The sequence below is a fragment of the Pongo abelii genome, chromosome 8 (assembly GCF_028885655.2).
Source record: "Pongo abelii isolate AG06213 chromosome 8, NHGRI_mPonAbe1-v2.0_pri, whole genome shotgun sequence".
Classification (NCBI taxonomy): Eukaryota; Metazoa; Chordata; class Mammalia; order Primates; family Hominidae; genus Pongo; species Pongo abelii.
The window spans coordinates 20,072,401-20,098,543 of record NC_071993.2 but is presented as its reverse complement, the minus strand read 5'-3'; the positions used below and the strand labels follow the sequence as shown (position 1 = coordinate 20,098,543).

The window sequence follows — 26,143 nt, the reverse complement described above, 5'->3', positions numbered from 1 at the left end:
AACCCCAATCTAGGCGCTGGTGGATGACATTGTTCACACTTTGCTAAACTGCTGGCAGTTAAGCCTGGACCATATGGTGTGGGATCCTCAAATGTGAATTTCCCTGTACAATTCCCCTCCCATGCTTGGGAGAGCAAAGAAATCCCTCCCAGGAGTACCGTCCCTCTGTGGGTGCATCCAGCTGCACTCTGGCCCCAGCACACCTCTCCATGAGCCACCAGGAGAACGGAGGCCTCCTGCATCTTCTGACTTCCCTGCTCCTGAGTTCCAGCCCATACTCAATGGCCACTTGCTCCTTCATCCTGAGCCCTTCGTTCAACATATAAAGAATGGACATATTCTGAACTACTGAAACAATTAATTTTAACTTGATTTTTAAAAATCAACTAGACAAATATTTACACCTATGACATTGAGGCTGAACTATAATTTTCATATTGAAAATAATAATTTTCATCTGAGTATATCTGATATGTCCTCTTGGAAATTAGTATAGGCAAAGAAGAGAAATATGTTTGCAAAATGATAAAATAGAAAGTCAGCTGATTAACTGTTACCTGGCATTCTCTATATTCGTATTCACCTGTCACTGTCACTATTTAATGCAGAGTAAGGATATATTAAAGTCCTCATGAATGGCTATGGAATTAAAGTAGAAAGAACTTGATGTGATGATCATATAATTAATCTTAGGATCCCTTGGGAATGGGGAGATTAAATATGAGATTTCTTTTTGAACATGGAGAATGCAAGAATGTTATTCACCCTGAAACATAATTCTTGTTCTGAAAATAAATTATATGACTAATGCAGTTAATAATTTTACAACCTGCATGTATCATTCTAAAGACTATTTTCATGCCATGACTATAAGTAAACTCAATTAGCTAACAGCAAAGCATCAAAGACAAAATTCAGTTATTCTTCATGGAACTCTTTGAAGGACAGTTATGGATCTTTTTCCATTTTTGTTTCAATAAAGAGCTGATATGTCAAGCTAAGAATAATCTATAATTGAGCAAGATATATGACACTCTATTTTAATCCTCATTATCTTTTTTGAAGGTGAGCAATAATTGCAGATATCACTTCTGTCTGATTTACTATTTTCGGTACACTTTCCTCTTTGCAAAGTAAAGTCCTCATCAATATGCTAAAAGAAAATGAATGGGAGAAAATCAGAAGTTTAAAATCCATGTGTTTCTGCCAATTACCCAAACAGAAAAGACTGAAATAGATTTTGCTGTCAGTTAACACAACCTTTGGCAACACAGAGTGGAAGAAACAAGGCCGGTTCTCAACCCACATTAGATAGGGGCTGTCAAGGTAGCATCAGGCCACTCTGCCAGGAAAGGCAATGGCAGAGACCTGCAATTAACCTTCAGAATCAAGCAAGGAACAGAAGGTCGAGCAAAATTTCAGCAATATTGATTAATTTAAATGAATGAGTAGAAATCTAAATATTTCTGAAATTCATGTGCTCATCCATAGCCTTTCCCCTAACCACGATCTCATGTCACACCACAACAATTCTAATCTAAATTTAACTCATCTTTTCACTCCTAGATTTGGGATTTCTGATTCAGTTCCCATAGCAATCAGGTAGGAGCATCAGTGCAAACTTGCCTTTCTGTATTTAATATTGTATAGCAGTTTCCAAGTACCTTCCCAATAAATTCCAAACACCTTAGTGTCATACACAATGAAGTTTAAAATCTTGCTCCTGGTTATGTGTGTAAAACACGCTATCTAGTATGATCTTGACACCTGGCTATCTTCTGACACTTTCTTCGTGACTTGGTTCAGATGACACCTCATCGCTGCATTAATCCTGCCTCTCTACAGAACAAAGGTCTCCTTCTGCCTGTTCATGAACCTATGTAATATTTCTCCTTTTCGATTGCATGCTTTCATATGCTTTCATTCTCATCTTCTGTGGAAGCCAGCCTGACACCTACAAGCATTTGGAAGATTTCAGTTCACTTTGAGGTCCAAGATGTGCACTTCTTCAGGATTAATCTTTGCCTTCCCTTTGCACAGTTTTCTGATTTTGCCGCCACATGTTAAACATCTACCAGTTTAAGATCCCCCCAAAAGGAAATATTTCACACACAAAAACTCCATCAGATTTTCACATTCGTAATAAATATAGTGAAAGGACTGTTCAACATCAAAGGTACTTTCTTTTGAAAAATGTCAAAAATCTACACTATCACATTCTTCTCGTACATAATTGTTTTATTCTAAGAATTCACTGAGCACAATAGTAGTGTAAGGACAGAACCAGCATAGCAACATTCTGCAAAATTTTATCACTCTATTTCTGTGAAATGGGATGATGTCTTACTACTCCTTTATAGTTATATTCATTATTGTAACTGTCAGACCTCTGAAATCGAGTGAGCTTCCTCAGGCTTAAAATATAGACGAGGAGTAAGATTTTCCACATCTATGGATAATCCAATGTACTCTCTTGTATTAGTCCATTCTCAAGCTGCTGATAAAGACCTACCCAAGGCTGGGTAATTTATAAAGAAAAAGAGGTTCAATGGACTCACAGTTCCACATGGCTGGAGAGGACTGACAATCATGGCAGAAGGCAAAGGAGGAGCAAAGTCATGTCTTGCATGGCGACAGGCAGGGAAACTCTGCTTTATGAAACCATCCAATCTCAAGAGACTTGTTCACCATCAGGAGAACAGTACGGGAAGAGCCTGCCCCTATGATTCAGTGATTTCCCACCGGGTCTTTCCCACAACACATGGGAATTATGGGAGCCATACGACTCAAGAAGAGATTTGGGTGGGGACACAGCCAAACCACATCATCTCTATACTGCAAACATAACATGGAGATTCTGTCCACATCAACATTACAAAATTTGCTTTTTCTTCATAAAATCATCATCAACACAATCACTTTTTATTTTTATTTTTTTGAGACGGAGTTTCACTTTCATCGCCCAGGCTGGAATGTCGTGACACGATCTCGGCTCACTGCAACCTACGCCTCCCAGGTTCAAGCAATTCTCCTGCCTCAGCCTCTCGAGTATCTGGGACTACAACACGCATCACCATGCCTGGCTAATTTTGTATTTTTAGTAGAGACAGGGTTTCACTATGTTGGCCAGGCTGGTCTTGAACTTCTGACCTCAAGTGATCCACCTGCCTCGGCCTCCCAAAGTGCTGGGATTACAGGCATAACCCACCATGCCTGGCCTACATTCTTTTTTTAGATTAAGTATTTGCTGGTGACTTATTTCCTCTCAAATAGATTTTCTAGTTAAAGGCTGCAATCAGCTATTAGAGCCCACACAATGACCTTGTGTACAGCAATTAGCAACTGGTAAAATTTTTAAAGAAACATATTGCACAATTTGTAAAAATAAGATGCCAACACAACTGGCAGTGTATGTGTGATAGCCGAAGATCAGAGAGTTTTTAGATATGCGTTTAAGAGAAAAACTGTTCATCTCTACTTTTTAGCTAAATCTATCACACATATTTGTTGATCATTCTTGACTGTACTTTCCTCAGATATGAACTTTAATGCACATGAATAATACAACAGTTGCTGGATACAACTGAAATTTTTAATTAGGTACCAGAATGAGAATTCCATGAAACATACTGTTGGCAGGCACCTAAATTTAATCTAAGATTTCTGCTCTCAAAACTAATAGCTAAATCCTTGCAACCCAAAGTGTGGCCTATGGCCTACCCACAACTATATCACCTGAGACCTTATTAGCAACAGAATATCAGACCAGCTCCAGCCTAGAACTAAGACATCAGAATGTGCATTTTAACCATATTCCCAGGTGATTTGTAAGCTTGTTAAAGTTTCAGAGGCATTGGCCTAGCTCCCAATCTCTGAGTCACTTTTGATCATGAAACTATACTAATATGATCCATAATCCCTATTTTTAAAACCTCCCTTCTTCAGTCATCCAGTGGCTTTTGAATCAAGGTAAAAATCACACAGTGCAGTCCTTTTAATAAACACTTTCAATGTCCCAAGAGTGGGAATATGACACTTCCAAATACTGCATGTGAATAAGCTTTCAAAACCACATATTTGGTCTAGCATGTCACAAAGGACTTTGAGACGGATTTCTATAAAGTGAAGAACTGTAAGTGACCAACACTATTCTACAGCAATAGGCTGGTGAAGCTGAGCTTTATGAAGCATCAGTAACGTCAGCCAACACTGCTGAAGCACTCTCCATCCTATGAGGTGCTATCATTGCTACGAGAGCTTCATGCCAGATAATGGGAAGGTGGCCAGCTTCCAGGGGAAGATGGTTGCCCTGCTCATTTACACATGTGTCCCTGAGGTTATGGAATTCAGTGAAGGCTGCTCCAACAAGGCCAAATCATGAATGGCATCCAATCCTGCCTGAAAGCCCTGTAAGCCTTTATATTCCCAAAATAATTATACAAAGTAGCGCATGCAGTGACTGTTTCCTGACACCTCATTTTTAATACCTACACATCAGCAGAAGGTAGTTTACTTCTCACCTGGCTAAGTGGTTATATGTCCATATGCATGAACAGAGGAAATACAAGAAGAAAGGTCTCACAGAAATCAACATTCGGATCAACGGTGGCATTTGCCATCTGTTGGGTCCCTGCTTATTCAACAGGATATACAGTTGGCTTCTAGAGATTTTATACGCTCATGGGAAGAATATTAGACAATGAAAACAATAACAACAACAAAACCTTAACTGGAAGAATTCTTTAACTGGGGTACCAAGTTTTACAATCCTTCCATTATCTGTTCTTGTGAAGAGCCAGAAAAAATACTGTCACCAAGTACCAAGTGAAGAGAATAACAGCCTTTGTGTCAAAACAGTAAACATGCTATTGTCTTGTTTTGGTTTGGGATTTTTATTGTTGTTGTTGTTTTACTTAAGTGAAAGTAGAACATAAAGTCGAGACAATGAAAAAAAATGAGGAGAACATCTGAGGAATACCATTCTGGATGGTTTTTGTCTCACTGTGATACACATAATTTTAACAGACACTACTGCAGCCAGGGCTACGAGACAAAATAATTCTGATCCCTGAAACTGAGTTTGAAAGCATCTAAAGGAAAAAAGCACACAGAGTCTTTCTAGCTCATTGTTTATACTTAGCAATATAAACCAAAAAGATAAGCAAGATCTTGTAACAATGCCAGGCACAGAGTATTCACTTTATAACCATTTGGTTTCTTTCTTATTTCTGTTTAACAATGGGGCAAAACTATTTTCCCCAAAAGAGAGGCAACCGTGTTCACAAATGTTCACAAATGCCTTTTTTACCTTTTTTTTTTTTTTCTTAGACTGAGTCTCGCTCTGTTGCCCAGGTTGGAGTGCAGTGGTGGAATCTCAGCTTGCTGCAACCTCCACCTCCCGGGCTCATGCAATTCTCATCCTCAGCCTCCTGAGTAGCTGGGATTACAGGCGCTCGCCAGCACGCCTGGCTAATTTTTGTATTTTTAGTAGAGACGACGTTTCACCATGTTGGCCAGGCTGATCTCAAACTCCTGACTTTAGGTGATCCGACCACCTCGGCCTACCAAAGTGCTGGGATTACAGGTGTGAGCCACTGCGCCTAGCCCACAAATACCATTTCAAGAGCCAGGATAAGTAAAACTTTCTGATGTGGTTTGTATATTTGTCCCTTCCAAATCTCATTTGGAAATGTAATCCCAGTGTTGGAGGTGGGACCTGATGGGAGGTGTCTGAATCATGGGGGCAGATCCCTCATGAATGGCTTAGTGCCATCCCCTTGGTGATGAGTGAGTTGAGGAGAGATCTGGTTGTTTGAAAATGTGCAGCACCATGCCCCTCACTCTCTCTTGTTCCTGCTCTCATCATGTGACATGCCTGCTCCCGCCTCACCTCCTGCCATGGTTGAAACCTTCCTGAGGCCACACCAGAAGCCAAGCAGATGCTGGAGCCATGCTTCCTGTACAGCCTACAGAACCAGGAGCTAAATCAACCTCTTCTCTTTATGAATTACCCAGTCTCGGTATTTCTTTATAGGAAGGCAAAAATGGCCTAGTACACTTTCCAAACTTTCAGAGGTAGATTTTTGTTTCCGCAACTAGTGGCAGTGCCAAGGAGCTACTTGAGGAGCTTTAGATCCCAATAACCTCCATCAATCCCCCAGAACCCCATCAAAATAAATGAATCTTGAAATAAAGGCAGTGTTCTTAGTATGCAACTCTGGCTTCAAGACAAGTCTTTTATGAGCCAGACTGAAACCCCACAATTACCCTCATATGGATACTCAGGGGCTGCCGCTGTTCAAAATCACTACATAATTCAAGTGTCATTTGTCTTTCCTTTTGCCAGAAAGAGCAACGTCAAGCCTAAAGGATCAACCTTGTGAGCCTGGCAAATCTTGCATTTGAATACCAGCTGGGTTTGAATGCTCATTAATGGGAGACCTTAGGAAAATACTAAAATCTAAATCTGAAATTGCCCTCATGTAAAAAAATCATTGAAATTGCCCAGAAAACACCGGGACACAAATCTTTCGAGGCTGCTGTGGACCAAACAAGACAGCATCCACACAGTACCTGGCAGATCTTAGCCCTGGGTGAGTACCTACCAAACAGTCCCCTGGGCCATCCTTCTGCCCTCTTTTTACTGACTCAAAACTACTGACACTTTGTGGTCTCCCTCCGTTAAGGTAGAAAGTAGAAAAATTGGCAGAGTCACAAAATTACAGCTACAGTAACCACTGGGATTGTATTTTCAGGAGTGTTAATATACCCCCAATCAAAGAGATTTCTTATTTTATAAATGATTAAGAAAATTCAGCACTCCACGAGAGAGATTACGGAATTCTCAGAATCCGTGTTAAGAAAATTCAGCACCCCACAGGACAGGTCACAGAGTTCTTGGAATCTGTGTCCTCCTCTTTCCTTTTTTAAAGAAATTTAAAAATCTTTACATACTTAGGGGGTACGAGTGCAGATTTTCTGCATTTCGTCGTGGTACACTCTGGGCTTTTAGCCGAATAGGGATGTGTTGTTCCCTTTCAATATCCATCGAGTCCTAGTTCTGGGCAGAGAGTAAACGCCTTTGCTTCTATTCAGTTCCCCTTTCTTGATGCTGCACCCCAGCTAAAGAGTGGTTGGGGAAGAATTATGTTGCCTACCCCAAGTTGCTATAACATCATCATTGCCAAAATAGCAGGCCACTCTGCAGGAGTCAGAATAGCCTCTTATAGATATCATAAGACTTCTGCTCCTGACACATCGACCGTGGCCTGGTAAGGGACCTGGCTGGGGCAGCCTGTGAACACCATGGCCGCATAATAGCTAATGCCATGGAGCCGGGTTTGAGAAATTGCTGTATTTTTCAAATATACTGAATTCCCACAGCCTATACTTCAGATCTTCTGAAGATTTCTCTCACTGTGAGGGAACAAAATGATGCCTTGATACTATTTGCAGGACTAGGTAGTATCTGCTGCAGGAAGCTGAGTTCTTTTTCTTAAATAATGAGTATTTCAGGGATTGTGGTGCAGTAAAAAGAATGCTGCCTGGTTCTTAAAAATCATAAGCCTGTCAGCTCAGAGAAAGTAGGAACTGAAACTTCAGGTTGAGAGAGAATGTACCAGCACGCAATGAGCAAACCGTACATGATGATAGAACTCTGATGCAACCTCTCCAGCAGCCAGTTCAGGAAGCCACACCACAGCCTTGGCAGTAGTCAGCTCGGAAAGGTTAGGACTTCCTTAGTAACTGAGAGCTTCTCTACTTCCTTGTCTTTACATCACTCTCAGGACCAACCATCAAAAGCGAAAGATGTTCCTCAAACTAATAATATAAGATGCCGTTTCTTGCCGGGTGGGGTGGCTCATGCCTTTAATCCAAGCACTTTAGGAGGCCAAGGCAGGTGGATCACTTGAGTTCAGGAGTTCAAGACCAACCTGGCCAACATGGTGAAACCCCGTCTCTACTAAAAATACAAAAATTAGCCAGGTGTGATGGTGCAACCTGTAATCCCAGCTACTCAGGAGGCTGAGGCAGGAGAATGGCTTGAATCCAGGAGGCAGAGATTCCAGTGAGGAGAGATCACACCACTGCACTCCAGCCTGGGTGATAGAGCGAAACTCAGTCTCAAAACAAACAAACAAACAAACAAACATGCTGTTTCTAATTAGCCCACTTCCTGGTTTGCCATGCCAACAACCTCTGATCAGAGTGCATCTGAACCTTCTATTTTTCACCAAAAACCTTCCCACTCCCCAACCTGCCTTTATATCTCTGCTGAAAACAAGTGATGGCAGACAAAGCCGTGCCCCAGCAAACCAGATAAATCACCTCTGTTTGTTCTCATTTGGGCGGTCTTTGCTTTTTTGCCCAAGTTTACTTGCTTGTTTCTGTTGTACCTAGTTTACGAACAAGATTGTATTTTGTGATTTGCAGCGATAAGGACTACAGAAACTTAAGAAATAACACCACATTTGAGGCCTTTGAGCAACCCTGAAATCTGCCTAAAATGCACCCTCTGCAAATGTCTGTACTTAGCAAACTGTTCTCTGACCATTCTCCTCCCTCCGCTTCGTAGCTCCAACCATAATAAAGAATAACTCACAGTCAGAGAGACCAATCATCCCAGTTTGTCTAGAACTGTTCCATATTTAACACTGGAAGCCATCCTATGTTCCAGAAAAGCTGTCGGCCCCAAGCCACTGGAACCAGTGGTCACCCTATGAGACAGTCCTGGAGATGTCATTCTACACCTCAGCCACTGCAGAGGAAATTTACTCTGCCTAGCGTGCCCCTCCCTCATCCCATCAACAGGTCATCAATTAGGTGAACTCCTCTCAATCTGTCAAGCCCTCACCTAAATGCCCAGTTCTAGGCTAAGCCTCTTTGACAACACCCCAACTCTCAATCCCAAGCAGTTTCATGACACTCTCCTTCATGCCACACTACAGCCTGCATACTTTTATTGTACAGATCACATGGCTCTGGGATGATTGGCTTATGGCACTTAGATGCTCTTACACAGGGCCAGGTGAGGTGGCTCATGCCTGTAATCCCAGCACTTTGGGAGGCCTTTGTGGGTGGATCACTTAAGGTCAGGAGTTCCAGACCAGCCTGGCCAACATGGTGAAATGCCATCTCTACTAAAAATACAAAAAATAGCCAAGTATGGTGGCATGTGCCTGTAGTCCCAGCTACTCAGGAGGCTGAGGCAGAATAATTGCTTGAACCCAGGAAGCAGAGGTTGCAGGCAGCTGAGATTGTGCCACTGCACTCCAGCCTGTGTGACAAAAGTGAGACTCCATCTCAAAAAAAAAAAAAAAAAAAAAATGCTCTTACACAATGAATTCCTTGAGAGCAGGCACAGTATTGTCGCCTCACTGCTCACTGTCATCACCAGACCAAGCCCGTGTTTGTCTGTAAATGAATTAATGGATGGTAAAGTGGCTTAGTTATTATATTTATTAATGAATTAAATTGTTCTTTAAAAGAAATTCAAAAGTTCTAGATTGAGATGAAGAGACAACTTATGTATATATAAAAGTTGGGCACCTACATGAGATATATTCATTAATCCATTTCAATTACCCAGACTATTTATCTACCTCGATCTGAGTGTTATTGTCTTGTCCATCATCCAGCAGCAGGTCTGTGAAGCTTCTGGGCTCAGGAGAGTCTTGGCCGACACTTGCTCGGTTCGTGTCTACCGCCTTGAGAAAGTCCAAGTTTCTTTTCCACCTGTGGCTGTACACGTGTGAATCAACTTCCACCTCCTCCTCTGTGTGAGGGAAGGCCTGAGCAACTCCATACTGCCAATCTGTTTGAAAAAGAAAGAAAATATGTTACCACTCATTATGTGTACCATACATGCATGTGCTATCGGCTAGAGAAGAAAAAAGAATTCTGTGAGGCACGAGAATAGGAAACTAACTTATAACAGTTAAATCTGTTTACTTGTAATATCTTGAGCTGGTATGAACATCTCTGATTGGAATGCAATTGCAGGAAACACCAGGAGTTGTGACAACGGTTAACGGGCAGATCTTGCAGAGTTTTTAAAAACAGATGTGCAGCCCTGAAGCAATGCATTTTTATCCCCTTCCCTCGCCCCCTCTACATGCACACTTCATACACATTCTCTAGCTGTTCTGAGAAAGCAAGCTGGAATCCAAAGAAAAGGATGAAACCAAGTGATTGTCAGATTATTTTGAAAATAAAAGTCAGACCTCATTAACTTGTAAGCTTATATTTGTTTCACTTCAGTCATGCTGGACAGCAAAGAGACACCAGTGTATATGAACGGGTTAAATAATACATGAAATTGTCTTCGTGTAAATGGGCGAAACTACCTTGTAGCTTACAAGCCAGTCTTGGTTCATTGCCTGACCCATTTAATAAGACCCTCAGGAGTCATCAATGCACTTTTGTTCATCTGTGCCGTTCTCACCTTGAAATCTCATCACGGTCTAAAGGATGACAGTGATGGGCACTTATAGAAATGGATGGGAAGGCAAGGAGATCAAATCACAAAGGCATTTTAAAGTCATCTGCAGGGACTGGCCTTGCTGACCCAGCTCATCCTGCTACTCCAGGAGGAAAAAATGAGATTTAATCATTACTCCTCATCTTTCATTTTGGTAGGTCAGCAGGGGAAGGCATGCCACAAGTATTGGAAATTCAGTTTCTGAGCAAGAACAGCCTTCTTCTACCCAACTATTACTAAAAGATATGAATGGACGGGTTTTAGAACTGGCAAGATACGGGTTGGCAGAAGAAAGCAGTGATTTAATTATAGCCATTATGTTCCCCTTGGTACAAGAACATTCTAAGAAACCAAAATATATTTAATGCAGCTTATAATACAATGATTCAGCTACTTAGAACTCTAATAACTAACTTAAGGTTACCACTACCAATCACTGGCATAATTACCTAAACTACCTCCTTTTCAACTCAGAAAGGTGCTAGTAATTCTTCTAGACAGAGAGGATATTATTTGGTTTCACAGTAAACTTAAAAGATCTCTTATTGTCTGATGTTTTGATGCACAGAGTAAGGATATATGCTTGTCTCATACCAGAGAGAAACACTACCATGATGTCTGCCATCTAGACCTTTCCTTGAGCTCATAGAATGTTAGAGCTCAAAAGGACCACAGAGACCAAAGTAGCCAAAACTTCACAGGGAGAAACCCAAGAGCAAGAGAAATGTAGCATTGTGTTCATTTTACTGAATTGTTCGAGGCTAAAAAAACAAACAAACAAACTCATGTACATAAAGGTCTGAGTGTGGACACCCTCCTGCCATCCATACAGTAAGTGTTTAATAAGCACATCTAAGCAGTATTGTCATCATCACTGTAGAAAATATCTCTTTTTATAACACTGTTGTCCCTACTGGCCATTGGATAGTACTCAAAATGTGTTTGTTGACTGACTGAATGAGTGGACGAATGAATTGTTGATAGTCTTTCTAGAGCAAGCATCATCGGACCAGGCAAAATTAAGTAATGAAAAAACTACTGTGCAAGGAAGAATCCAGGACTCTTGGGCTGGAATTCTTTCCCGTAGGTTTGCTGGTTGTATGATCCGGCATAATTCTAAAAAGTCTCCGTGCTTTTGTTATTCTATATTTTAAATGGGAATGAAAATATCCTGCCTGCAAAAGCAAACAGCTTTTCCTGAGAATGTGTCAGGCTCTAAGACCTATGGTTTTAGGCAAAGCTACATGAAGCAATTTTACTTGCTTTATTTATATATCCTGCTTCATTACCAAAAATATACGAGGCAGCTTATAACCCAGGTAAGCAATAAAACTTTACAACCAGATAAGACCTCCTAGCACAACACTTAGGTCAATGTCAGATCCCTGCATTTTCCTTGCATTTGCTATAGTAGCTCTTAGCAAGTTACACTCCTGACATAGCTATGCAAACACAGTCTTGTAGGAACCACTAAAAGCCCATGCACGATCCTTGTTAGAATGTCAACCTAGATAAGAAATGGTAGCAAACATCATGCAGAGAATAGATTAAATGATTCCAGATAAAAAAATGGTATTTAAAAAACATACACACTAAGGGAATCGTGTCAACCAGAGGCCTGTCTTTCGAAATGTAAATCAGAAAAAAAAAAAAAAAAAAAAAAACCTACAACTTCAAAGGATTTGTCTTCATTAAAATCTTCAAAACAGAATTTCAAAGCAGCTCTTGGTTTCTTTTAAATAAGTGTTACTTCTTCCTCCTTGATATTAATTTTTACCATTTTTTAGATATTTATAACATAGGACAAAACAGAACTTTCTGGAATACCCATTAGCACCTTCCCTCCCCTTTTAAATTAGCTTCTGGGATCCTGGCACAGAACAGAAAGTAAACAGAAGCGTAATACTGGAGGAGCCTTCTGCATGGGATTCTACTTCTAAACTTTCTCAAATTCGCTTTCCTATTTTTCTTCCTGCCTTCCTTCCCTAGAGAACAAATGAAAAGGAGCTCCAAAACTTAGAAGCGATAAAGTCTGTACTTCCCACTTAAGCTGAAATTTGAGAAGTCTGATGAATGTGTCAAACTCTTGTTTTTGTATTGAACATTCAAGCTCATCCTTTAGTAAGATTATTAGGAAACAGTAAATTTAGCAGACAGGTATGAGACAAGCATATACCCTTACTCTAGCACTTACAAGATTTGGTCTCTAGACAGCTGAGGTTTGATTTTTCATTATCCCACTGTTTAGCAGCATTTTATGATTTTGTATCTCTCGCTTGCTGTCACCATTGACAGCTGTTACAGTCAAATGTTGACAAACCTCCATCTCTGTGCCTCCTAGAATTTGCTACCTCAAACTTGGAAAACAGATCTCTTTGCTTGCTCTAATTGTGTTTGCAAAGAGTAAACAGGATCTCAGGAAAAACCTGAGGGGTTTTCTAATGAGAACATTTGTGAGCTTCAGGGCCTGGCATCCATGAATATCCTTTTGGTTGCTTCTTTTGGTTGGCATTTTAACCTAATTCTTTCTCTCCGATTATGTCATGAATAAACAAGGCTACCTGGTCCTGCATAGAGGAAATCCTATTATATGTTCATAATTTGGTAGTACATGGCTCATCAAGACTGAAAAGTATGAAACTGAGTTAGATTTTGATCCCACTTCTAAATGATTTTTAGAGAAGATAAAACAAGTCAAAATGTATGTTTTGCAGAATAAAGACAGGATAATCAGAAAAATCACAGCTTCGTTATCTACATTGTAAATTACTCCTAGGCATTTCACAGACTTTCAAAGTCATATAAATATTTTAAATTACTCTTTAAATCACCACCAAAACAAATTACTCAGAAGCAAGACGGAGGAATATATGTGATATAATTTTTCCCTTTCCAGCTGTAGTAAAAACAAAAACAACAGGAGGGATCTTTGAATAGTTTGGCTGAACAGATTGTTTGCTTTCTGTCTACTGTATGTTAATTAAACCACTGATGGAAAAACCTTCAAAGATCATTTTCCCCAACATATTTGGCTATAGTCATTAATCACATAGCTCATGGAAACACTAAATGCATCTCTTGATTCCCATCGGCATAGAAAAAGACGAAGCTTTGAAAACACATTTTTGTAAATACAACATATCCATTGATCTTAACACATTCTTGTGATATTTTTTGATCGTAATAGCAGATAAACTATTGTTGTAGAAAGTTCTTCATTGTTTTTCCAATAAACATTAGTAGGAAACCCCACAACGTTCAGTTAATCTGAGAGTAGAACAGGAAATTCATGTGTATCCTCATATATATCCTCATATTATTCTTTGCAAACCTTGCAGTTCTCTTTTTTGTCATCCTATACTACAATATAACATAAATGCAAAAGAGAAGAAAGCTTTGCTTGGAAGGATACGTTTATGTATTATTCTAATGATTTTATTAAAATATCTTGCATTTAATTAATAGTTGCTGAAAACATTTGAATATTTTCTGAGTTTTACATACAAAGCACACACACAAGACATGTGAAACCACCAAAAAGTAACTGCATAAATTGACATGCATCTTATGTAATTAGGATCCGTCTCTACTGCACCTTATGACAAACACTTTGACCTGCACTTTTCAAGTGAACCGAATCACTACTGTAAATCCTCTGAAACATTCAGATTGTTCACTGAAAGCAGATTGGCTGGATAGATACATTTGAGACTAGATGAAAATATTTGGCTAAGATAGAATGCCATATGTCTTTGCGTCTCAATTCATTGCAGAACCAAAGATAAAATTCTATAGAAAATAGTTATATCCTTAGGTACGTCGACAAACTAGACTACCCCAGCTTTGAGGTTTTAACTGGCAGCATTACAGACTAAGGTAGCTACAGAAGATAAAACTTACAGAATGTTTGGTCCAGAGATACTAAGGAGTTGAATGCGACCTAGACACTCTATTTTTTTAAAGATCTGAGGAAGACTTTTGTGTCTCCTAGGCTGAAGTTTGCCTCATATTCTATTCCCACCATAGGTGCTGATACGGTTTGGCTGTGTCCCTACCCGAATCTCATCTTGAATTCCCATGTCTTGTGGGAGGGACCCAGTGGGAGATAATTGAATCATGGAGGCAGGTCTTTCCCGTGCTGTTCTAGTGATAGTGAATAAGTCTCATGAGATATGATGGTTCTATAAGGGGAAGTTTCCCTGCACAGCCTCTCTCTCTTTGCCTGCTGCCCTCCATGTAAAATATGACTTGCTCCTCCTTGCCTTCCCCCATGATTGTGAGGCCTCCCCAGCCACATGGAACTGTAAGTCCATTAAACCCCCTTTTCCTGTATAAATTACCCAGTTTCAGGTATGTCTTTATTAGCATGGTGAAAATGGACTAATACAGGTGCCTCAGGTCACATTTCCACCATCTTTTGTCTCCTGGCTTTCTAGCCTGTTTGTTTATTTGTTTGTTTTAGAGACAGGGTCTTGCTCTGTCACCTGGGCTTTAAGTGCAGTGGCACGATCATACCTCACTACAGTCTCAAATCCCTGGCTGGGGTCAAGTGATACTCCCACCTCAGCCTCCTGAGTAGCTAGAATTACAGGTGCACACCACCATGCCCAGCTAATATTTAACTTTATTTTTTGTAGAGACGGGGTCTCACTTTGTAGCCCAGCCTGACCTCAAACCCCTGGCCTCGAGTGATCCTTCAGCCTCAGCCTTCCAAAAATGTGATTACAGGCATGGGCCTCCATGCCTGGCTAATTTTTAATTTTATTTTTTGTAAAGATGGAGGTCTCATTTTGTTGCCCAGGCTGGTCTTAAACTCCCAGCCCCAAGCAATCCTCCCACCTTGGCCTCCCAAAGTGCTGGGATTATAGAAGTGAGCCACGGTGCCCAGCTCTATATAGTCTTATGTTGTCAAATGCTTCCTTTTACAATCTTTTCTCCACTTGCTACCAGAGACACCTTTCAAATTTTTCACTTCACTTTCCTTACAAGCCTCGAATGACTCCTTATATCCACTCAACTTTAAGACACTCCATCCTCTTGTTCCAGCTACTTTCCTATCTCTTCTTTGTCCCCATGATGCCTATGCTCCCATCACACAGAATTTAATAGTCTCTTTACCTACAATGAATATAGTTACTATTGCATGGATGCAATACCTTTACCCTACCCCAAGACTTTGGGAAATCTGATAACTCCTTCAAGATTCAGCTCAATATTGTCTGTTTAAATGAACTTCTCTTGACTCCCTCAGGTAGAGCTAATTGAGTTTTCTTCTATAATCCAGTAACTCCTTTGCCTGACTCCTTCAACATTCTTATGTCTACCACCACTGGAATGTGAGACTGTGCAGAGGAGAGTTAACGCAGCAGGCATGAGACTGCTATCCTTAGAAAGTGCTATTTGCAAGGCTGGCCCATGGCTGGCATCTGGAAATTTAGATTTAGGGAGGGTTCCCATCATTCCCTAACTGATAAAAGTGGCTCACAGTGCCTAAACCGGGCAAACAATAGGATTTATCCTGAACACCTTCCTTCCTTCTGGGAGTCTGGAATTTTGGTACATGCTAGACAAAAGGTAGTTTACATGACTAGCCCACAGTAGGACCTTGGGGACTGAGTTTTTAATGAACTTCTGGGATAGACAATATTTCACATTGTGAACGTGTTATAACAATTCATTGCTGAAAACATAAAATGCATACCGTGTGTGTGGAAAGGACTCTTGGAATTTTGGCCCTGGTTTCCCTGGACATTGTCCCATGTGCTTTTCCCCTGTACCAATTTTGCTTTGTCTCCTTTTGCTGTAATAAATCATAACCACAAGCATGACTATATGATGAGTCTTGTGAATCCCACCAGCAAGATCACCAAAGCTGGGGTAGTCTTGGGGACCACTGATACAGAGATGTCTCAAAATAGAGACTCTAGCTTATTTATATTTTTTCTCCCATCAATACAAGCATGGACACTGGCATATAATACGTATCTAAAGTTTTTTAATAAAAATTCAATGAGGCCTGGCACTGTGGCTCATGCCTTTAGTCCCAGAACTTTGGGAGCCGAGGTAGGTGGATCTCCTGAGGTCAGGAATTCGAGACCAGGCTGGCCAACATGGTGAAACCCTGTCTCTACTAAAAATACAAAAAATTAGCCAGGCGTGGTGGTGCACACCTGTAATCCCAGCTACTTGGCAGGCTGAGGCAGGAGAATTACTTGAACATGGGAAGCGGAGGTTGCAGTGAGCCGAGATTGCACCACTGGACTCCAGCCTGGGTAACAGAGCGAGACTCTGTCTCAAAAAAAAAAAAATCAATAAATGAATGATTAACCAGGTTAACTGCTCTTCTGAGACAGTGTCTTAAAAGTTTATGTATGAAACCTCTTGTCTAACTTATTTTAGACTGAGTGCAGTGGCTCATGCCTTTAATCCCAGCACTTTGGGAGGTTGAGGCAAGCAGATTGCTTGAGACCAGGAGTTGGAGACCTGCCTGGGTAACACAGCAAAATCTCATCTCTACTGTAACTGCAAAATTTAGTAAATTTTGGTGAGAAACATTTGGGTATGGTGGTGTGTGCCTGCAGTCCCAGCTATGTGGGAGGCTGAGGTTGAGGGATTGCTTGAGCCCAGGAGGACAAGGCTGCAGTGAGCCATGATGACACTAATGCATTCTAGCCTTCCAGCCTGGGTGACAGCAAGAAGCTGTCTCAATGTCTCAAAAAAAAAAAAAAAAGATTTTAATCATGTTTCCGAGTAGTCAGAGAAAATGGTAAAAAAAAAATAAAATAAATAAAAAAATAAAAGAGAATAAAATGGGAACCTATAAAAGCTTCTCTTTATCCAAGATGATCTTAACCCCAAAATAGCTTACTGGCCAGTTGGGTAATGTTTAGCTACACTTATGATTGCAGTTCATCATCTCTGTTCTTTGTGGTTAATGAAAGCAGTAAGAAATACAACACATGTCTTTTTGGAGAACGTGGGCATGGCCCAGTGAGATTGAAAGGCTATGAACTAGATGAAAAAAATAACAATTTTAAGTTAAAACTAGAAGATGAGCAGAGAATGACTCTGGAAGTTCGAGGCATAAGGGTTCAATCTCTGAGTCAGCAGAGAATTAAAACTGTGCAGGCCTATGGCCGAGATGCAAGTGCCCTGCACATTCCCTACTCTCTGTCCTTACCCTTCTCTGCCTTTGAAGTCATTGCAGGAATTTGGGTCATTGTAGGGTAATGTTTTGGTGAAAAACATTTGACAATTAAAAATATATATATAAAACGAAACAGAATGGGAAAATCCAATTAAGCAGGCACTCAATCCAAAATACACACTTGGCCAGGCACTGTTGCTCACGCCTGTAATTCCAGCACTTTGGGAGGCCAAGGTGTGTGGATTACCTGAGGTGAGGAGTTTGAGACCTGCCTGGCCAACATTGTGAAAGTCAGTCTGTACTAAAAATACGAAACTTAGCCAGGTGAGGTGGCACGTGCCTGTAATCCCAGCTACTCAGGAGGCTGAGGCAGGAGAATTGCTTGAACCTGGGAGGCAGAGGTTGCAGTGAGCCGAGATCACACCACTGCACTCCAGCCATGGATACAGAGTGAGATTCCATTCCAAAAATAAATGAATAAAGAAATAAATAAAACAAAAATACACACTTAACTAAGTTACACTTTTAAAATGTAATGGTTTATAATTTTACTATTAAATAAAAGAGTAAAGAGACATTATAACTTTATGTGTAATGATGATATATTATCCTATGGAAAATATAAAGCATGCCAAGCCTAATGAGCCATAATTAATAAAATTAAGACAACTTTAAGGTATTGCTACATCTTTACTAAAGTATTAAAAATAAATAGAATAAAACTGTATTAATGGTTATAAAACAAAGTTGTTTTACACATTGCTTCTAATGAAAGGTTAATAATAATAACAATAACCCTCATTTAGGGTTAGTAATGGGCTTGGGCTTGGCATGAATTATTATCCTATTTTACATATGAGGGAATTGACATATGTGAGAAGTCCAGTGATGGTTCGGGGAAGAAGCCAGAGCCGAGTCGTGAGGCTGGGTCTTAATTCCTGTCTAATCTGCCTCTGATTAATCGTTCAGAGGATCAGTTTAGCAATCTGTTACAAAGCCTGGTGATATAACACAAGAAAACAATCAAAGGAGAAAAAATAATCTAGGCAAAGTGTGCTATTTAAAACAGCAAAAATCTATAAACAATTCAGCAAGGAAAAGCAAATAATAGGATATCCCATCATGTTGACTCTGTTAATAGAAGGAAATGAAATGCTGTTAAGGTAAAAACAGAGCAGAAAGTAGTACTACAGTAATATTGGTTATTGTTTTCTATTATATCTTGAAATATTTGGGAAGTACTTTAAAACAATTAATCTTTGCATTAATTCAGGGTTTTCTATTAACTGTCTAGTAGGAATTTAAAAGAAAAATGAAATTCAAGACAATTTTAGCACTTGTTATACTGTGAAAATGATAACCTCTTATCTTATAATAAAAGGAAAATGATCAAAGAACTCAGAGCATACACTGAATTTTCATATAAAATCTGTGTGAGTTATTTAAGGAATAGGCTTCTTTCCAGAGGAGCCATAATCCACAGATAACCTATGAATAGAAAAAAAGCATTTAATGAAATCTGAAAATCTATCTTTTAATAAGATTCTTGCGATTTTTCACAAACAACATTGCATCGTAAACCCAGAAGCCACATAAAATGTTTAGGTATGTAACCTCCCACCATTGGTAAAATGAGAGGGTGCAGCTTTATAGCCATATGGTTCTTCCCACCTATAAAAGTCTACTATTCTCCAGTTTAGCTAAGTATCTAGTTTTTGTACTTTAGGCTATTTGGGGCCATATATTAAATATTCTACATTGATTTTCAAGTTTTCTATTTTATTTGTGAAAATTCATGTATTATGATAGTTTTGTGGTTCCAGAGGACAACAATCAACTAAAACCACTTGGTAAAACACTTTCACACTGCCATTCATCTTTAGTCATCTCAAACTGCTCTTGTTTCCTATATTGGGCTAATTTTATAATGAGGGCTCTGAACTAACAGCTAAGTCCCACTGCATGAAAAGTTTGAGTCCACCAACCAGGGGAGATGGAAAATTCTGTAAACAAGGACCAATCATGGCCAATAGCCTCACTATGGAAAATATGAAATGGCTGAGGCAGAAGAGGCCAGATGTAATCAACTGTTTTAATGGTACCCAGTGTGAGAGATGATCTGCATATGTCTCAGGCCCAAATCACTGAGGGTCTTCTATTAAATCCAGGCTGCCAGATGTCTGATAGACTCTGATAGACTCAATCTCATTCCATATTGTCATAACACTATATTCAGTTTGGGGGGTCAGAATCCATAATGGTGCAACATTGAGCCCAGGCTGACTTACCCAAGCACCACAGATGACAGCCAATAGATGTACTTCTATCTGGTTATGTTTTATAAATTGTATATGATTTAAATCAGATAAATCATAATACCATTATCATCAACTTACCCAGTTCCCATTCTGATTAATTCAAGGTAGTATTAGGGGTGAAATATTTGATATGAAAAACATGTTTCTCTAGGTAAACATATGATTTTGAGTTAAAAAAATCACTTTTCATTTAGCTTCTTTCCTCAAAATGGTAGAACGTTAAGCCAAAAAAAAAAAAAGGGAAAATGATGGGAAATAGAAATTTCAACATCACTATAAATTTAACGAAGAAATATTGGGTATTCACAGACCGAAACATACTTTTTTTTTTTTTTTTTTTGAGACAGAGTTTCAGTCTTGTTGCCCAGGCTAGTGTGCAATGGCACGATCTCGGCTCACCGCAACCTCTGCCTCCCAGGTTCAAGCAATTCTCCTACCTGAGCCTCCCGAGTAGTTGGGATTACAGGCATGTGCTACCACGCCCCACTAATTTTGTATTTTTAGTGGAGATGGGGTTTCTCCATGTTGGTCAGGCTGGTCTCGAACTCCTGACCTCAGGTGATCCACCCGCCTCGGCCTCCCAAAGTGCTGGGATTACAGGCATGAGCCACCATGCCCGGCCTGAATCATATTTTCAATACTATTTCACTCCACTGAATTTAGTAAGTTTTTTTCACTTTTTTGGTAATAAAACATTTAAATTTGGATATGAACTACTGTTCATCCAAGTAGCAGTTTTAAAATAAAGTTCCCAAGAATTTCTAAAATGCTATGAATGTCTGAATTCTGACATTAGTTTCCTAAATGACTTTCCCTAATTAAATTGCATGATTGCATATATTTACACTGATTACATAATTTAACTAACATTGTAAATAATCCACAATCAACAAAATTACATTAAAAAAAGAGATCAAGACAGTAAAAACTATACTAAAATTAGATTTCCATTTTTGTGATATATTCCTTAAACATACAAACAACCAGTTAAGAATTCAGCACTAAAATGAGATAGAAACTCACATTTCAGAAGTAATCTATCAACACCTGTAGATTAGCTGAGCTCTGACACTTTTAGAATCCAATGGCTTCTCTTTTTCTTTATTTTTGAATTACATTTTTATAAAAGGTTTTCATAACTAACAAAAGCAAATTCTAGATAAACTAGAAGACTCTCTGCTTTAAGTAGTTGCTAAAATATATATTTAGAATAAATTCCTTCTAAGAGTGTGGCCTACTTTAGTGTAAGACAAAGAAAAATACCTGAATTTCATAAAATAATTGAAAAACAATGTCTTTCATATAGGACAAAAAATTCTTGCCAGGATTTTGCTAAAAATTATGTTTGATATATAGTCACTAATGCTCAGGACAAAATACTAAGAGAGAAATCATGTTCTTTATTTTATATATAAGCAACACCTGAAGAATATGGGCTTAACATGGTCCAGTTCAAAAAGTCATTAAGTGATAAATGTCACTGTATAAATAAAAAAAATCCTTGCAGTAAAGTAAGCATGACCTCATTCTAATTAAAAACACTGGCCCAGTGCGGTGGCTCACACCTGTATGTAATCCCAGCACTTTGAGAGACTGAGTCGGGCGGATCACGAGGTCAGGAGTTTGAGACCAGCCTGTCCAACATGGCAAAACCTCGTCACTACTGAAAATACAAAAAGTAGCTGGGCATGGTGGCGAATGCCTGTAATCACAGCTACTCGGGAGGCTGAGGCAGGAGAATTGCTTAAACCCGGGGAATGGAGGTTGCAGTGAGTCAAGATCACACCACTGCACTCCAACCTGGGTGAAAGAGAAAGACTCCATCTCAAAAAAAAAAAAAAAAATTCACGTAAGTAAAAAAATTGAAGGACTTTATAAAATTATTAAATTAAAATACTTTTTTAAAAAATAAAAAATAAATCATTAAAAAGGAAATAAGAAAACAATTAAAATATTATCCTAACCTGGGTGCAGGGCTCAGAGTTATCACCTTAATGAATATCCTTCCAGAATATTTCTCTGAAAGCCTGCACATGTCTTCAAATATACAGGTATGCATGTGTGTACATATATGTGTGTCCATATATGCGTATGACTTGATTTCAGCAATACATAATAAATATCTTTCCATGTTATTGACTATATATTATATTTAATGGACAATATGTGTCTACCATAAACTATTCCTGAATTGCTAAAATTTTACTTTGATACTAGAGGCTATATTTTTGTGAACAACTGCAATCATTTGCTCAGAAAAAATTTCTGAGTAGAATCTGTACATTAATGCACTCAGCCTGTATCAGTTTACACACTCACCAGCAGGACATGATAGCATACCACGTTTTATAAGGTAAGCTCCAAAACATACTTTACAAACTTTTGCTTGTAAAAAACCATTTACATTTTGTTAAGCATCTCCCAGATATTTTCTTCTTACTCAGGCTAAACCATAGAAAACTGGATTTGTATCGTTAGTCACCTAAATGTGGTATTAGGCCACGCGTGGTGGCTCATGCCTGTAATCCCAGCATTTTGGGAGGCCGAGCCTGGTGGATCACCTGAGGTCAGGAGTTTGAGACCAGCCATGCTGGGCAACATGGTGAAATTCTGTCTCTACTAAAAGTACAAAATTTAGCCAGGTGTGGTGGCAGACACCTGTAATCCCAGCTACTTGGGAGGCTGAGGCAAGAGAATCTCCTGAACCGGGGAGGCGGAGGTTGCAGTGAGCAGAGATGGCGCCATTGCACTCCAGCCTCAGCAACCGAGTGAGACTCCGTCTCAAAAAAAAAAAAAAAAAAGTGGCATTATTAATTTAACCCTAATTTGAAATTTTGCTGATATAAACATTTTAGACCTTATCAAATGATGGAAAAATCTTGACCAGAAAACAACAATACTGAAAGCACTACAACATTTGATTTTATCACTGTACAGTGAGAATATTAATATGTTTTATCTTTGCTAAACCATACAATTTTGGAGATAATATCATATACTAAATACTTCATTTTTAATATGTCTGTGGTATGGGTTGAAGTATGCTAGTCCTTGAATCCACAATTAAGTAAATATTTACTTTTGAAACTTGAGACCTAATCTTAAATATTATCTATTTTCAGTCACTTCTCACAAATTATAGATAGTGATATTAAGAGGATTACTTAATTTTGAGAGTGAAGGTAAGATATGCTTTCTCTAACCTACACATGGTTAAGGAAAAAAAAAGTATGAACTATAGCACAAAAAAATAGTAGGAAGTTGTCAGTTAACCCAAGAGAGGTTCTCAATTTTGAAATATTATTAGAATATCTTAATCTTTCCTGGAAGCTACACATATCAGGTATTTTCCAATTCTGTATTTCCTTAGTTATCAGTTAGGCTTGCAAAGGCTTTCAAAATCATTGAGCTTCTAAAATTCTAACAAAAGGATAGTAAGCTCATGTGACATTACCCCAACAATGGTGATTATGTAAATGATGAACCTCCAGCCAAACCAAGGACAAAAGCATTACATTTATTCATGACTAACGAAGGCTGGGAGAAGAAAAAGTGTAATTATTTGGTGGTAAGAGTCTAAATTTTGAACTAGATGGGTAGGGGAAAGGGAATAGGGTATGAAATGTAAGTTATATATAAAATGTAAGTTAGATTATGAACTTTTCCTCCTCTTTTCTGTTAACAAAAATGTAAAATAAAAACAAATAACATCGGCCGGGCGCGGTGGCTCACGCCTGTAATCTCAGCACTTTGGGAGGCCGAGGCGGGAGGATCACGTGGTCAGGAGATCGAGACCATCCTTGCCAACACGGTGAAACCCCATCTCTACTAAAAATACAAAAAAATTAGCCGGGCGTGGTGACGGGCGCCTGTAGTCCCAGCTACTCGGGAGGCTGAGGCAGGAGAATGGCGTGAACCCGGGAGGCGGAGCTTGCAGCGAGCAGAGATCGCGCCACTGCACTCCAGCCTGGGTGACAGAGCGAGATTCCGCCTCAAAAAAAAAAAGAAAAAAAAAATAACATCAACATTCAAAGATTCAACCTAGAGTAAAAAAAGGATGGCAAGTGTACCTTAATATTTAAATTTCAATCTATTTACATCCAGATTTGCATGCATGACACTCTGGACTAAAGAAAGGGTATTAAATCGGTACAAAATTATGTTCTGGGACGGCGGGATGCACGTGACCATGAAAATCTAGACAAACTTTTAACAAACTAGGAAAAGGAAAAAAGAAAGCAACATTGTTTAGGTATGTAGAATGGTGGCAAAGTCACATAATAATAATTTTGGGAGTTGGTTAAAGCACAGGGAACCTCTTCGGAAATAGGCTGATCGAACATGTGGTTATTCTATGAAGGCATCAACTGCTCCACACCTGGGTCAGGGGTCATCTCTCTAGGCTCTCCAGCCAAATGGGATTAACCTCACTTGTCTTTTCACTAAACACTGAAACGTGGGTAATGGCTTTGCTCCATTTACGTTTCAATTAATATAAACAATGGTAGTACTTGAGAAAATTGAGAAAGGGAGATATCAGTGAAATACATATCTTCCTTTCCCAATTAAATATATATCCCACAACCACTTCCCACTTCAAACACCTGTGATAACTAGCCTTGAGCACTTCCAGTGTTCACGCACAGAAATCACTATTTGCCTTGAACTGCAGCCCCACTCAAAAGTAATAATCCTGCATCCCTTCTAGAACAAATTAATGCACATTAACATGTTCCCATTCTACACGATAATTTTCTTTTGCATTTCCCCAGAGGAAAAGCAAAATGCTCTGAGACAAACTTTCAAGTATACTGCTAATAAGGAATGGCATGTGGATAAAGAGAGGAAAAGACATCACCGTGTTCTCACTTTAACTTTACATAATGTCTCACAACTCCCAACACACTGCTCTGGAGTGAAGTGTTTTAACCTGCCTTTTGTTATGAATTACTTGGCTGGGTAGCACATAGGCAGCCTGGGATCACTTGTTTTTCTTTTTCTTTCTTTCTTTTTTTTTTTTTTTAAGCCATCAACATCTTTCAGTGCTATTTGGAATGCTGAGAGAATGCTTTGTTCCATTCCCATTTATCAATCGAATACTTCATGAAGTTTAATTAAAATTAAGTCAAAAATATTCTCTGTATTTGTATAAACCTTAAATTTGTTAACCTGTTATTGGATTTTCAAAAATACCTGTTTAGAAAACTGATTTAATTTTCTATTTATATGTAAATTCCAGTTTCTAAGCTTGGATTCAGGTCTGTTCTGAGAATGCTAATCCTAACTCGACCGTATTTAAACTCACTGTAAATACACTTAGAAAGACCTCTCACTAGTTCATAATACGTTTATCAATCACTGACATTTAAAACATTTCAGAGTGCTCTGCAAAATGCCTAAGTTCCTGTTTGTTAAAAACAAAGAAGTGCTTTCTCCTCAATTCGATGTAAATTCATCCATTCATTCATTCATTCATTTCTTCTTAATCAAATCATGCCAGCTTCAAACTTTCCAAAGGCTTCCCGGTGGTTTGCAGAAGTCCCAGCCAAAACATGGTGCCAGCAAGAATTAGCCTTCTACTGGAGGACTGGAAGGAGGACCAGTGTGTCTGGAGTGGAGGAAGCATAGGCAAAGTGGTCTGAGACAAGGAGGGAAGGTGAGAAGGAACTGTATCCCCCAGGGCCTTGCAGAATGCAAGGAAGTTGGATTTTACTCTAAGGAGGTGGAAAGTCATTGGAAGAGTTTTAGGAAGAAAAGGCTTGATCCAACACATGACTTAACATGATCACCTCCGCTATTATTGACTTCAAAATAGATTGCTTGAGTATATGTTTTCACCACCTTAGGCTCACTTGATAAAAGCAAACAATGCTTTTATTCTGAAGATATCCGGCTATCACACATAAAGTCAGTAAAGGATAGACTAATTTGATGAGTTATTTGTTAGCATAAAGAGTGGACTCAGAGAAGAAAAGTAAGTATTTAATTAGGCTGACAGGTGAGTAACAATTTTAATGTCTAGGATTGTTAATTCTCCATTTCATGTATTTAATAAGACATATGAAATACCTGACTGAGTTTTCCACATCATCAGCAACTTCTCTAAGTGGAAATAAGAAAACAACTGAACACTACTAAAATCCACTACAATAATCTCTACTATAGAAAAAGTGGATTTAAACTTCATGCATCAAGGTG

General features: G+C 39.1%; 1 protein-coding gene across 2 annotated transcripts in view; it reads right to left on the bottom strand.

Moving 5' to 3' along the window:
• PLXDC2 (plexin domain containing 2) overlaps nt 1–26,143 on the bottom strand; it is a 474,652-nt gene that overhangs the window by 275,245 nt on the left and 173,264 nt on the right. For both annotated transcript variants that reach the window (XM_009245164.4, XM_054522029.2), the window contains exon 2: nt 9,603–9,814. In XM_009245164.4, the coding sequence (XP_009243439.3) occupies nt 9,603–9,814 (212 nt within the window). The remainder of the gene's footprint in view (nt 1–9,602; nt 9,815–26,143) is intronic.